Here is a 14,335-nt window from a genome sequence, read left to right as displayed (position 1 = left end):
TGATAAGATATGTCTGGTCACTAACAGAAGACTGGGAGGAAGAGGTCTGGATACAAATTAGGGTCCTGTATAAAAACATTAGTCCAATGAAGGCTTAATGCTAAAGGCTTCTCCAGTAACTAAGAAAAAATAGATTACATTTTTGTTTTAGTGTGCCTCTTCAAACCTGAAAACCTGATGTCAGACTTTAAAGAAAAATAACTGTGTGTGCCCGAGGCGAGCTCACAAATGTACGCACATATCTGCATGTATGGGTTTGGAAGGCCCCTGGTGCAGTCCCAGCTGCTCCCCACTTCGGTCATTTATGTCAGTAAGAACAAGAGGCTGCTCAGCTGGGTAGATCATATGTGAAGGTTCCCCTGGGAGCAATGTCTTTTGGGAAATAGTCTGAGAATCCACAGAGAAAAAGAGTCCTCACTGCAACTGGAGACCAGTGTATTCTTTGTGTAACCAAGTTACATATTGGAGAGGAAGAGGACATGTGGACTGCCGACTGCTGCCAGAGAACGGGTACGGTGAACAAGCTGTGCTTGCTGAGCTCCGCAAAGCCATCTGTGTCAGAGGCATCCCTTGCCTTGCCTTAAATGACCACCTCTTGCATTGTCACTGTAATTGGCCTAGTAACCATAACAATGGCTCTTCCCCTTGGGTACGGGCGCGTGGACCTACAAGATCTCACTTAGGCAGATTGTCTGGCAAAAAGGGGAACCAGCAGGCTGACTACAGGCAGGCACAGATAAGGCCGTCTTTGCATTGCAAATGATGGAGGTGAATGTGCAGAGCTGCTGCCGTTGTGGCCCACTGCAGTGATAGGAACAATGATAAAGGACCCAGATTCAACCTCAGACGCCAATATGGTGGCAGAGTGTGGAGGGGCCTATTGAATTGCTACTGCCCCCAGAGATCCCCGAGGCTTTTTTCTCCATACTGTAGCTGGTTGAGCCGCTGAACAATAGAGGAAACCAACAGTTCAGGATAAACAGATGCTTCCTGATGATTATTGACTCCTTAGATTAAAGACACTGAAGACAAAAACAGAGTTGAAAACCTTGCGGTTTATATCTCTCTCTGGCCAAACAAGACAGCGAACAACTGATTCTTCAGCTTGTTCTAATTTGGTATGACTGTTTTTGCTGTGTTATAACACAGGAACAGTCCTTGAACACCCACGGCACTGAGCCTTTAGCCCGAAACAGTGTACAGGCAGTGGGTTTGTCCTATTTTTAACATGTGTTTCACCTTTATGAAGAAGATGCATTTTCTCAGAGAGCCAGTCTTTGTAAAGGCAGCATGAATATAAATGAGCATCATGTTTGAATTTTGAAAGTCAGATTTGACCAACGACTGACTTCACAGAGAATCTCTAATGCCGACTTCAGATTTCTGAAGACGGAATGAAATATGAAATGTAGCTTTTCGTGAAAAGCACTCACTTCTGTTAGCATGGGTAAGTTATGCAGTAGCTTTGGATCACTGACTTCCTCCTGCCCAATTATACTATTCTGATATTTTTCATGGCTGAGGATGAGTCCTTTAGTTCGCCGTTTAAAGAACCTCATGAGTCTGAGTGCATTGCACTTAGGGGCTTGTGTGTGTGAGTGTGTGTGTCTTCTCTCAATAGCTCCATCCCCTTAAATATTTTCTCTTATTTCTGCACAATCGATTCCCAATCTAATCCAGCTTTTTAGGAGGTTTGTGCCTTACAAGTCTCATGGCGAGGACAGAAGTTTCAGCTACGCTTCTTGAGGCAGTCACCTTTTTCAGGGTTTTTTTTCTGACCTCTGCTGTCTTTTATTCCCTGTCTAGTGTTGCTTTCCATTAGTATGCGCTGCATTGCCTGAATGTGTTGATGGCATGGAGTGCACGCAGTGCTGCGGAAGCCCCTATGAGACTTTGAACATTCACCTCCTCCTTTCAGATGGGAGGACAAGCCTCAGCTTGGCTAAAGTACCAGCTGCTGCAGTATGGCTGGCTCCAAGGCACGCTGGTAGAATTGTAAATGGGATATGTGTATGTGTGTTTCTTCTGTGAATTTTGCCCAGGCCTGTGTGTAAATTATAGCCTAACGGCTCTGTGCTATGCAGTGAATCAATATGGCTCTTTGCCAGGAAACATCTCTGCCTCTCTGGTTAGCATTTGCCCCCCCTTATTTTTCCTCTCCTTCCTTCTCATTCTTTTTTGCACAAATAACACCTTGTGTGCATCTAGCTCTTAAATGTAACAGTTTTCTCTTCATACTCTGTAAGTGCGCCGATAACATAGCTGTCTTTCCCTCGAGAGGATGTTTTCTGTAAGTCTAAATTTGGAGTTGCCGGCGCGCCGAACAACTGTCAGTACAGCAAGAGGGAGATTAGAGCCCCGCTTCAAGAAAGCAGTGGAAAACTAATCATAACCTCCACAGATTTGTCAAAGGATGAATCTGTCTTTTGATTTCAGACCCCACCCCCACCGACGAGTAAAGTCTGGAGTAAATAATTAGCTACTATGTTACTCATTACAGCAAATGCCAGTGGCTTTTCAGATAAGTAAGAATGCTTTCAGCAAAACTGAGCTCACCAAAAAAAAATGCACACGCTTCCATGTGAAAGGGTTTGGCGCTTACAGAATTGTGTTATACAGCCTGTTGACACAGAAATTACACGAGGAGCTTTTATCTCGCTGACAAATGAATTGCATAGTGAGGCTGTTTGTTGTAGAGTAGTGGGTCATATATATGGTGTGTTCAAGGAAGCGACTGGTTTTCCAGATGCTTTTAACCTCAAGCCCCAAGAGATCTGCATTATGAGCAGTTTACAGTAGACGGCTAAATTTAGAACCAACGCGCACCTTGAAGCGATTTGTCTGTTTGAAGGTGATGGCTGCGCTGTGGCCCGTGAGTGGAAATGGAGACAAAAAGGAAAAGAGAGAAGGAGAGAGTGGCTGTTTATCATCGCAAACCGAGAGTCCACGTGAGCTGTGATTCACGAGGCAAGAGGGAGCTTCATGCCTCTTCTCGCTCCACCTCTCTTCCTCTGCAGTCGCCTACTACAGTCCCAACACTGACCATCCCTCAGTGTTGCTGAATCACTGCTTTGAAATCCGAGGTCATCTGTATATGAGTAACTGAGCTGATCCGAACGACGCAGCGTTATTGTTCAGCGTTCTCACAGGCTCTCACAGCCCAAAAATGCTGCTGAGGAGAATCTGCCCACACTCTGCTCCATAAGTCTTGGCATTCATTCCCACATTATGTTACTTAAAGTCGGGGTGTGTTGTGTGGTAGTGCCTCGTAGGCATACCTTGTTCTATTCTATCGGTCATCATGTAGTTACTTTATTTCTGTTACTTCATTATTTTGTAGATCAACCTAACGAAAAAAAACAAGAATATCAGTTTCTGAAGACTTCTGTTAGCCTAACACAAAAGATTAAATGTATTTCTTTCCTATATGGAAGGTGCAGCCTTTGTTTGTCTTTTTTTCAGCAGGAATGTGGCCGTCTTACTCTTGTCTCTGCCTTCTCATCATCATCTATTCCTGGCGTCTGTTCCTTCTGCTCTTTGTTCTCCCATCAGGTACAGGCAGAGAGACCACAAAGGGTTGAACTCAACCTAAACAATGAAGTGATAAGACCTTGACCAGAGATAGAACTGTCTATCTCTGGGGTTTTCACTGTATGTTTGACAGACCCGTGGCCATTCTCACGTCACACAAAACTCTAATCTTTGCCTGCAATACTAAGACTGAAAGTAGAATTCTGGATGTGTGCGTCAGCTCCACAGCGCCTCTGTGACCGACTGTATTGATTTGTTTGCTACCCGTCAGAGGCTCAAAGCCCATCTCCCTTTTTATCTTCTCGTCTCTCAGGATTGGTGAAGCATGAATAAGAGGCTTCTGAGCTGAGAAAATCAAAGTGAACTTTGGCTTATATTTTCTCTGCAGGATGTTGGACATAAGCCTGGAGCTGTAGTTTCCAGAAACCCGCATTTCAAATTTACCTTCTATTCCTGAACAGAGATCACAAAGCAGAAAGGTGGGATTCACCTTTGGACTCCTGATTTATCCCACCTTCTAATCAGAAGACTTTGCCTCTGAACGCTGTGTCGTTGGTCGGATTAGAGGACAATGCAGTAACACACCACGTTCCAGCATGTGTTATACTCATACTCTCAGGCAGTCGTCATTAAAGAGAATACTTTAATTGCAAGGTTTGTTCTGTTGCTGTGTTTGTGTGCAAGTTCAGTGCACCAGCACAACACACCAGTATCTTAATATAGCCTAACAGCCTGTCGATGCTCCCGTGCAACACTTGTTTTGTTTGACTTGGGCATTGAGGTCCTCTGCTACGGTGTGAGATGTGAATGTGGAAGTCATGAAAAAAATTCAGCTGAGGAACAAAAAAAAACTGCTTCAGTCGCGGTTGACTGGACTCTTTAATCAAGTCCTCGGTCATGTGAAGCTTTGTGATCACAACGATTCTGAACTCTGGTCTTTGAACGGCAGCGGAGCAAAAAAAAAAAACAGCCAGCAGGATCTCCAACTTCCCATAAGAGAGAGAGACATTGTGTTCCGATCTCTTTGATCAGTGACTTTTCCTTCTGAAGCATCAAATGTCAGCCATAGTCATCTGTGAGGGATTCCAGTCCAGACAACACGCCAATAACTGGAGACCTGCCTTTGATTGGCTTAACAAGAGATTAATAATCCATGACCACATGTCCAGTGTAAAAGAAACACAAAAAACTGCAGCATATAGCAAGTTGAAGATTAATTATAAATTGGCTGGGCCGCTCACTGTGAGATTACAGGCTTGGTCGCGTGCATCCTCAGTATACCCTCCCCTAAAAGTAGCCTAAACCCACACTAGGGGAGTTAAGATTAAAGCCTCTGGGTCAAAGGGGTTTGGGTTGGGGTCTCTGTTTGTTTGAAGGACAGCTCCCTTAGAGCTGGATTGATTGAGCTCAGAAGCAACTGTGCATCACGATTGGTTGTAATGATTGGATTCCCCTGATTTCTGATTGGGTTAATCCTGTCTCTTGAAATGATTTTTAATCAAATCCAGCCTCCTGCTGATTGATGGTGTGGTTTTGGGTTAGAGGATGGATTGGGGAGGCATGCATTCTGTTTGACTGACACTTTTATCTATAGTTACAAACATTAGTTGTTTATTAACGGACTAATTGATCGTTGTTGAACGGTCATTTTGATCATGGTCATGTTATTCCTGACCAAACACTTCACAGCAACTTGGGTGCCAGGACTACTTACTTTAATGCATACACATGACAATTTCAGAGCAAAATGCAAGGTGGCCAGTTAATATGATTATTTTTCAATGCGTTGAAAAGGGAAAATTATTGTTCTTTGAATGTCAGACAAGAAATATCCCTCAAAATGAAAGCTTGGCCGTTATCCCCAGATGTAAAAGGGAAAAAAGCATTCTTATTGCATTGGAACAATGTGTTGTTTCCCGGGCGCTTTAAATGGTGGCTTACCTGTAAGTCTGCACATAGACATTTAAATCTATTTTAATTTGTTGGAAGATGGCGCCAATGTTAACAGAGATGCTTATAGATAAAAGAATACATGCCTCACTGTGAGATTCAATCCGTTTTTCCATGCAAACTCTGCTTGAGCCATCATCTTGATGAAATGTAAGAGATAGCCTGGCCACAATGCGCAAGGCACTATGTCATCCGCCTCTTTAACCCATCACACTACTTTTACACGTTCACATATTCCTCCAAGTTCTGCAAGTAGGTCAGTTTGACTAATACAAACACAACGGCTTTCATTTTCCTCTCTACGAAGGAATTAGTTGGGATTATTATGATACTCAGTCAAATGGAGGAAATCCTGCAGCACCGCCTCACGTGCAGTGTAATGGGGTAGCTGGTCAGTGAGAAGGGAGCGTGCACTGCAGCTGCAAATGAGGTCGGATTCGGTCCCTCCGGTGATTTCAGATTACCATCTACACACCAGCTATGAGGCAAGACGAGAATCCGAGTTTGCGTGCGATCACCAGCGGTTACAGGAATGGAAATCAAATCTGTAGTCAGGAGGGTGATTATTACGAGAACGGAGAGCGTAATCTAACCTAGATTCTGCTGGTGAAGGTCTGCCGCCTTGGCCTTGATTGGTTGTAACTGCCTTGCAGGCTAATAACACATTAAGGTCAAAATGAAGACTGCATTAATAATAATGGTTGTTAGTCTTTGGTTATTCACACTGCATGACTGTTCACTGCTTTTAACCGTGAATCTCCCCCTACAGAAGCTATAGGCCTTAGTCTACAATAGTTATTACTCTATAGTTATTTAATCTTCATAAAGTTTATCCACTCCTCATTTGATCTAGTGACCTTGCTGAGGTATTAAGAGCATTAGAAAACAGGCCTCTCATGATTACTGAGACACTAGTCCATTTGCTCTAGTTTTCCTATTTGATTTTCCATCTGTGGAGCACGTGCAGGGGAGGCCAGCGTCCTGCAGCTAGAGGAGGGAGGGATGGGGGGATGGGGGAAGACACTCTTGATGCAGCCCAGATGGAGTCTAAATGATAATCTCTACAAAGCGACGGCAGTGTTTTGGGAGGTTTTGATCCACAGCCCTCAGCTGAACCTTGGAAGTAGAGATCAGTGTCACTTTAAAATGGCTGCATATCACAAAATGTTTGTCAGATACAATTCTGATATTCAAAATATAACATGTCACCCAATTGTAATACTCCCAACACATATCTCTAGTTTGCCCACAATATAGTTAACACTATACGTTCTAACAAGCAGGCCCTTTTTTGTCCTTCTCTGCATCTCCAGGCCTTTGGACAAGCTTATTCCAACCACAGGAAGGTGGCAGCAGACGGGGAGAGCCGAGAGGAGTCTCTGATCCAGGAGTCGGCCTGTAAGGAGGCTTACTATGAGCAGAGGGTCCTGGAGCTGCAGACCGAGCTCCGGCAGACAAGAAACATCCTCACCAACACTCAGTCTGAGAATGAACGCCTTAATGCCATCTCCCAAGAGATGAAAGAGGTAAGTGGGGCAGATGCCAATTCTACAATTCTAAATCTCTTCTTTTCTTTTCCTTTTTTTTTTTTTTTAAAAGAACCTTACATTTGTATTCAAAGTGTCACCATGAGGGGGCTCATGAGGACACACTGCACTGCAGCGACTCCTTGCTTACGTTGGTATTTTGTTAATGAACTCACTTTTAAGCTGAAGCATATCACTGAGACTGTTCATTTTTGCTTGCAGCTATTGAGGGCAAGTGTGTTTATTGATGTTATCATCTAATGCTTTTTATCTGAAGCCGCAGAAAACAAGCAGATATTCATCACTGATTAATTAAAAGCCATGTATACCAGGAGGGAACTGGTCCACTTTTCCCTTTTTATTGGTTTGAGCCCACAAATGACTTGTCAAGCACTGATCCAAAGCCTTTAGGCCAAAATGTAGAGATGCATGTACTCACTGCACCTATATTTGTATCTGATGTTTTTTTATCTTCATCATTTCAGGTTTGATCGCACAGCCACAAACTTGTGTGTTTTTGACATGTAAGGACAAGGTTAATTTCACCGTAATGACTGGGGAAACACCTTGCCTTCAAGCACAATATGATGTCCTCCACCCTTATTGTGATCCAGGGTGAAGTGTTTTTCCAATTATTACTCTGAGGCCATGGGAAATATTCCCAAAAGATGGAATGATCCTACCTGAATAGTCAAGCAATTATTATCAAACCATTGCATGCAAAAAAGATGATCAACATGTTGCCTCTGCAGTGGCGTCAGACGTGACTCCTTTAGTTCCAAAACGCCACCTCAGACAAGGGCGTTACTATTTGGCCTATTCACGCCCAAACAATTTCTATTAATCTGAACACACATTATTGCTAGCTTGTCTTAATATAATTCAGACCATCATTGTTGGTGCCCCATTTTGGACAATGTCCGACCTCTTCACTGCTGCTATTTACATATATTCCCAGCTAACTGACCTTATTAGCGGAGACGAGGGCTCAGCGCAGAGCGCGGGTTGTGTGTCTTTGCCAGTGGTTATGTACTATACGTCTTGCAGTGGTGTGCAGTGCCACTTGTGATGAGGCCATTATCTTAACAAGGGAGCAGTGGAGGTTGAAATGCCGCTGAGAGATGTACTGAGCTTTGTGGAAGCATGTTTGACACAAAGACAGAGAGACATGGAGGGTTGAATAGAGATGAAAAGGGTGTGACAAGAGGGCAGAGGGAGCCTTTAGACAGGTTGCTTTGATGCTGAGGTCCACGCTCCCTTGACTGCCAAGTCAAAGCTGGAATAATAATGAAGGAGTTTGAGTTAGCTGCTTGTTGGAGATGTTTGACTTCATGAGAACATAAGGAACAGAAGGAACAGGCTGCTCAAACTGCGTTTTCCTCGATTTGTATTGCATCAAATGTGTAGGATTTTTTTTTTTCTTTCTTAGTTCTAATGACACCTTCCTGAAGTTGCATTTTTGGGTCGTATAATAAGTACTTTTATACATATATCATGCATATGCCTCCACCCAAAGTCTGCTTAAGCATCGAGCACAGGCCAACATTGTGTTTCTGGCTCTACAGTCTGCAGTATGGTATTAAGAACATCTTTTTTTGTGTTCCGTCTCCTGATTGATTCTCTGGCTGTGAGATAGTTAAGCCCCTCTCGCCATGTTTGTGCGCAGCAGATTTAGCTGAGTCCTGCGTTTTGCAGGTCAAGCTCAAAACTTAATGTAGTAAAAGATAAACACCCATCTCCTTCTGGTACGGCAGACAGTTGCAGTGTTCAGTGCTTTTTTTTTTTTTTTTTTTAATGTGTGTCGGCGCCTGAGACAGATGTCAGCAGTGCTTATTACTGTGATAATGCAAAAGCCTTAAAAAGGCCATGTCCCTCAAAACAACTTAAGTTCTGCAAAGCTCCAGATTCCCCCATAATTAGGTCAGCTGCCGCTCATCTGTTTTGGTCTTGTTGGAGACTTATACTGGCTTCAATAGTGTTATTGATGCCAGATGTGCCTCGTCAGACTTGTTTTTGAAACTGCGCTTGTGTTCCACTGCAGCCTCCAGTCATGTATCAAGTATCAACTTGAACACGATGACTTTCTACAAACCATTACATCTCTTAAAACTGCCACCTAAGGTTATTCAGTCCTGATATCTTTATTAAGGATTTTGTGCTATCTAATATCATTTGCTGCGGATCTGATTCCCTGGTGGTCTGCGTGTTGGCCTTATTCCCAGTGCCATTCCATTTATAAACACCCTGCTACATTGCAGTGGGTCCCAGACTGCTCTAATTGGTCAGATAAAAGGGTCTGGAGGTGTAAATTGCCCCATGTATGGGAGATAATGACACCCGCTCTAATGGCACTTGGGTGGGTGCAGGGAGTGTGTTTGGTGGGCAAATTGAGAGCCCGGGCACCGAGGCTGGCATTGTGACCAGACCGACGGGCCTGAAAGAAGCCTTTGTCTCCTGGATTTCAAATTAGCCCGAAAGCTCAGGCTGGGAGAGGAGGAGGAGGGCACTTGGTGACGAAGAGAAGGAGGCTTAAGCTGTTATTGAGGGAGAAAGACTCAATGAGAGTAAACTCATTTCCAATGGTGGATGGTCCTTATTTTTTAAGATAGCATGGCTAATCACACAGAGTCAGGAGGCTAATCGAATGACATAGTTTTATCATGGGATTCAGCTGACAGTTGGGTGCAACTGTAGCCTTTTGTGCTTGTTTGAAATGAAGTGTTAACTTTACCCACGCATCCCCCCAAACTTCCTAGGAGACTCATGATGCATTTAAAGAAAACGCGTTTGCGGAATCGGTACATTTGAAAGAAAGCATTTAAAAAGACGCAGGAATCCGAATTTGACAGTGTTGCGTGCACAGATCAGTCAGTTGAAGGCAACATAATTCCAAACAGCTGGAAGCTTTAGTCAGTTAAATGGGTTTCTTTTTTTTTTTTTTTTTTTTTTTTGTTTCTTTACTGCATCGGTCGATTCACTAACAGACATTTTAGTTGTAAGATATGTCACATTTAAACCTCGCAGGCTCTCCCTCTGATGTCAAAGACTCAGCCGATTGCCCAAAGCGCAGATAAGACACTTTTCACTGCTGTGGAACGGTCTATAGGATTATACCCTCACAAAGAGCCTGTAACATTGTAAGGAGGCACTTTCTAATGGGCATGACTTCATTAAATTCAATCTTATGTCTTGAGAGGAATGTGCCTATAGTGATGCCTACCATTATTCTCACAGAATGGGGAGTCCCACATGCTAATTTCTCTGGAAATTACCCAGCAAAGCCAAAGATAAAAATGCTCAAAATGTTAGCAGCGTAGTTCCATCTATCCTTACTCTCAATTGACGCACAAACCATAACTGTACCTCCATTTAAACATCAGTGTTATCCTGAAATAACACCCTTTTTTGGGGCCACTTTTTTTCCACACAATAATTACAGTGCTTTTATTCAGACACAGTCATTTGGGAGCTTTTCGGATGTTAAATGCTGCAGGTGCATGAAGCTCTCAGACACTGGGCCGCCCCCTTCATTTAAGTGATTTGTCAACTCACTGAAAATAACACCTGGCAGAAGTGGGGAGGGCTATTTGTGTTGATAGAATAAGTTTATGTGGAGGAAGAGGGTAGGCACTGAAGCTCATTGTAAGGAAATAGCACAGTTTTTATTACACTCTGAAATTGGAGTACATAGCTCCGGGTTTTCATGTGGTAGCACGGTGGAGCTGATGGGTAAAAGGGCAGTTTCAGCGGCAGTGCTGAAGCGTCACCTTGATCGTTGAAAGGTCAGAGCTGAGCAACATTGAGATCCAAGGAGGGTTGCGCTTTGTTCCCCTTTTATGATCATCTGACGCCGTGAGGCTAATGTAATAGGACTCCTAGCCCTCCAGTTCTCTGGGGTCATTATGTTGACTGCATTATTATCTCTTGTGACGTTAAAGCCAAGACGGATCACCTCCTTTTCTGTGCTAGTTGGATGGAGGGGGCAGAATGGGAAGACAAATGATGGTAAAAGGTAAGGTAGAAAAATGGAAAAGAAAATTGGTTCTGAAAAGTGAAACACGAGCAGAATAGAATAGAATGTGAGCAGAAGGGGTGTGAACATAGCTATTCTACAGACGGATTCTTCTGTTTTTGCAACAGCAACTGCTACAACTGTTGCCACGAGGGACCTGCTGCCCACTTAACCCTCTCCACACAATATCTGGGTCCGAGTCTTGCTCCCACCTCAGATAGCTGCCTTATCGGCCATGTGTCTAATAGATTGATGTCTGTTTATAGTGTGCACTCCGGCATACATTCAGGAGGCTTCTATTGATCCCTTATTATGCCAGTAATGGGTTGTTTTTTCATTCAAGCCACTGGTTCAGCGGACTAAAGAGGTTTTTCCATGCCAGATCAATGGATACTAATAAATCAACAACACACATACACATAGACTTCCACACAGGCCCACACAGTCACTTCCACTAATGGGTGTTACCACATTTCTTCACTCTCATCCAGATGACCTCAAAATCACTAATTCACAGTTAAGTGCAGGAAGGGACAGTGTCACCCTGTGGGCTTTTCAACTGTCGTATCCCGAGCCACTCGCTTGCAAGATTCCCATCACTTTTTCATTTTTAACTCTTTCATTGACCTTGACTGTGTGGTTCCTCCTTAATGGAGCCTGGTTTGGCTGAATAGAATGCCAGCTGCCTGCAGCAGAAGCAGGGGATCACAGCAGATCTGCCTTCACCCGCTTTCTTGGCTTTGACAGTGGCACGATGCCCCCGAGCTTCATTATTCCTTCTCTTTGTTCAAAGCTGCTCAGCATTTAGCTATTCATTCCTTGTCTCACCCAAAAGGAATCGTTTGTTGGCTTTGGCTTTGTAGAGTTGGATGAACACGGGCTGACTTGACTTTGACTTTCTGCTGAGCCTCTTGGACATTTTAGTTTTTTCTTATCAACTAACTTGCGTCCTCCACGGTTTCAGTCAACATGTCTTGGGAGAAGGAAAAGTGGCTGCTCTGTCCACTTCTGTTTATCAGATCTGATAAAACTAAAGCGCAGTATGAGGAAGGAATTCAGCTGTGACTGATGCCGAGCATGTAAAAGCACGCCAACACTGGGAAGATGGAGGCACAGTGGGGTCTGGAAAATCAGAGCAACGAAATGGCTCTAAAATGGAGGTCAGCTGTGTTGGAAGGGAAGTTGAGAAAGGGGGCTAAAAAAAAATCCTATTGAGTTGGTGTTTACTGTCATGCCATCTGGGAGCTTCTGCACTTTGCAGGGATATGGTTTTGGAGAAAATAAAGCTGGCATGTGTGCATTTTACTGAAGTGCAAAGTGAGGAAGGTGGAGAGTGAAATGGAGGGCAAGGGACAGAAGGAAGGAAAAATGCTTTTTTTCCATATAAATAATGCAGTCTTCTTCCATCTGGGAATGTGGGATTCACTTTTGAGGGAGCCAAACCAAGGGTAAGAGGTTATATGGATATTTTTTTTTTGTTTAGAAATTCAAGCCAGAGTTATGAACACAGCAGAGCCTTTAGAAAAAGCATTAAACATTCTTAATCTACCCTTGTGTTAAGCCTTAAACTTTGTCACTTAGGCTTATTGAGAGTGATTGAGCTCAATGACTCCCATAGAATTAAAGGTTATGAACTTGAGTTGTGGTGTGATTTAAGCGAGCCTCAGCTCCACTATGCAGTCAAAAACACTTGCACTGGGGGGGGGTTAGAGTGGGTACTATGGTAGGAGGATGACATTCCACTGCCACTGGTTTAATTTGTTCATCAGGAATATACAGATGCAAACCGTAGCTCTCACTGTGTTTTAATTATCCATCATGTTTTACTGGTTTGGCAGAACAAACATGGTAACGTTGCCACCCACTTTTCATGGAAGTGTGGCTTTTCTGTTCTGTATATGTGTGGGCTTGTTAAGGCAGCTGTCCAGACATCACCTGTGGTGACAAAAGTTACAGCCATGACCTCACACCAGCCTGTGGTCATGATCAACGTCTGACTGAAAAGCTCCATAGGTGGCACCAGCGTCCCACCCCGCTTCTTACAGACGTGCACACACAATATTTAGATTTATCAGAAATATTCCCCAGAGAGTCCTGTGTTCCTCACCCAGTTTATTGTTATTCACACTAACTGCGGCGCACATGGCCTCATCAGCCCTGCTTCCTGCTCTGACGGGCTGCGTGTATCAGTGGATGTGGAAGCAAGGAAAGGTCACGGCCCCTGTGTGCATTTTAATCAAATTGGAGGAGCATCCTAATCAGGCTCAGTGGCAGCTTTTATTCATCTGGACTGAACGGCACTGACCCTCCAGCTGAGGCACATGACCCTGACTGGGGGGGGGGGGGGGGGGGCTGAGCATCCAGCTGGCACAGCTGTGCTGAGTTAAATTAAGGGGGAAAAAATAATAATAAAAAAAAAAGGGGAGAGAGACATCAATGTGTTCACAGCCATAATAAATTAATAGTGTGTGTTGTTTGATACTCTCAGGCTCTTGAGGTTTTGAATCCTTTTTTTTTTTCACTTTTGCTTTAATTCAGTGCTCTTTCAGAGGTTGGTTCTACTGCTTAGAAGATGTTAGTAAGGCTGATGTTCACTGTAAGCTCTTACATTATTCAGCGTCACACCGACGGGAGGGCTTTTAGCACCGCAAACAGCCACGCTCATCAGACATGCGCTATACCCTGATGAATATTAATGCGCTTTAGATGAAGCTCTGCACATAGGGATCAATTATTACACGGCGTTAACAAGGAGCATATACTCCTTATCAGTGGGGAATTCACAACAAACCAAATGGTAAACAGGGAATGTCCGATTGTAAAAAAAAGGGTAACAAAAATAGATAGTTTTTTTCTAGCATTGACGTCTCCTAAGTCACTTTATCCAAATGTTTTGGCATGAGACATATTGTTTATCACTGAGGATGTGGCGGTTGTGAGCTGTGTGTGATCTGAGCACATTACAGCGAACAGTATCAAACTCCTGACCTTCCAGTGATTTAAAAAGGTTGTTCTAACCGTCAGGATGTCCGGTCAGCACAAGCTTGTTTCATTTTGTTCCAGCTGATTATGCTAGTGATGTGCATTTAATCTCATGGCAATGCTGAGATGCAAAGTGAAACCTCAGGAGGGACTTCCTGTGGCCGCTGAGTGATCCAAGAGCTGGGATTGTGATGCGGCCACGTGGTGATGGAGTGGGGGGAAGCGGCCAACTGGCAAAGGGACCGGGAGGTTAACTGTCTGCCCGGTATGAGGTCATCTCCGTCAGCTCTCCCAAGAGAAAGATGCATCACACCTACGTGGCCGCACACACATA

At 43.9% G+C, this 14,335-nt stretch overlaps 1 protein-coding gene across 4 annotated transcripts in view; it reads left to right on the top strand.

Annotated features, from left to right (window-relative positions):
• Positions 1-14,335, top strand: part of LOC142389770 (protein bicaudal D homolog 2-like) — a 40,275-nt gene that overhangs the window by 9,838 nt on the left and 16,102 nt on the right. For all 4 annotated transcript variants that reach the window (XR_012770414.1, XM_075474847.1, XM_075474846.1 and 1 more), the window contains exon 2: positions 6,795-7,007. Coding sequence is in view for 3 of the 4 variants with exons in the window: in XM_075474847.1 (XP_075330962.1) it covers positions 6,795-7,007 (213 nt within the window). In the remaining variant the exon portion in view is untranslated. The remainder of the gene's footprint in view (positions 1-6,794; positions 7,008-14,335) is intronic.

This window comes from Odontesthes bonariensis, chromosome 10 (assembly GCF_027942865.1).
Source record: "Odontesthes bonariensis isolate fOdoBon6 chromosome 10, fOdoBon6.hap1, whole genome shotgun sequence".
Taxonomy (NCBI): domain Eukaryota; kingdom Metazoa; phylum Chordata; class Actinopteri; order Atheriniformes; family Atherinopsidae; genus Odontesthes; species Odontesthes bonariensis.
Note: the sequence above shows the minus strand (reverse complement) of the source record. Positions and strands in the feature narration are given on the sequence as shown.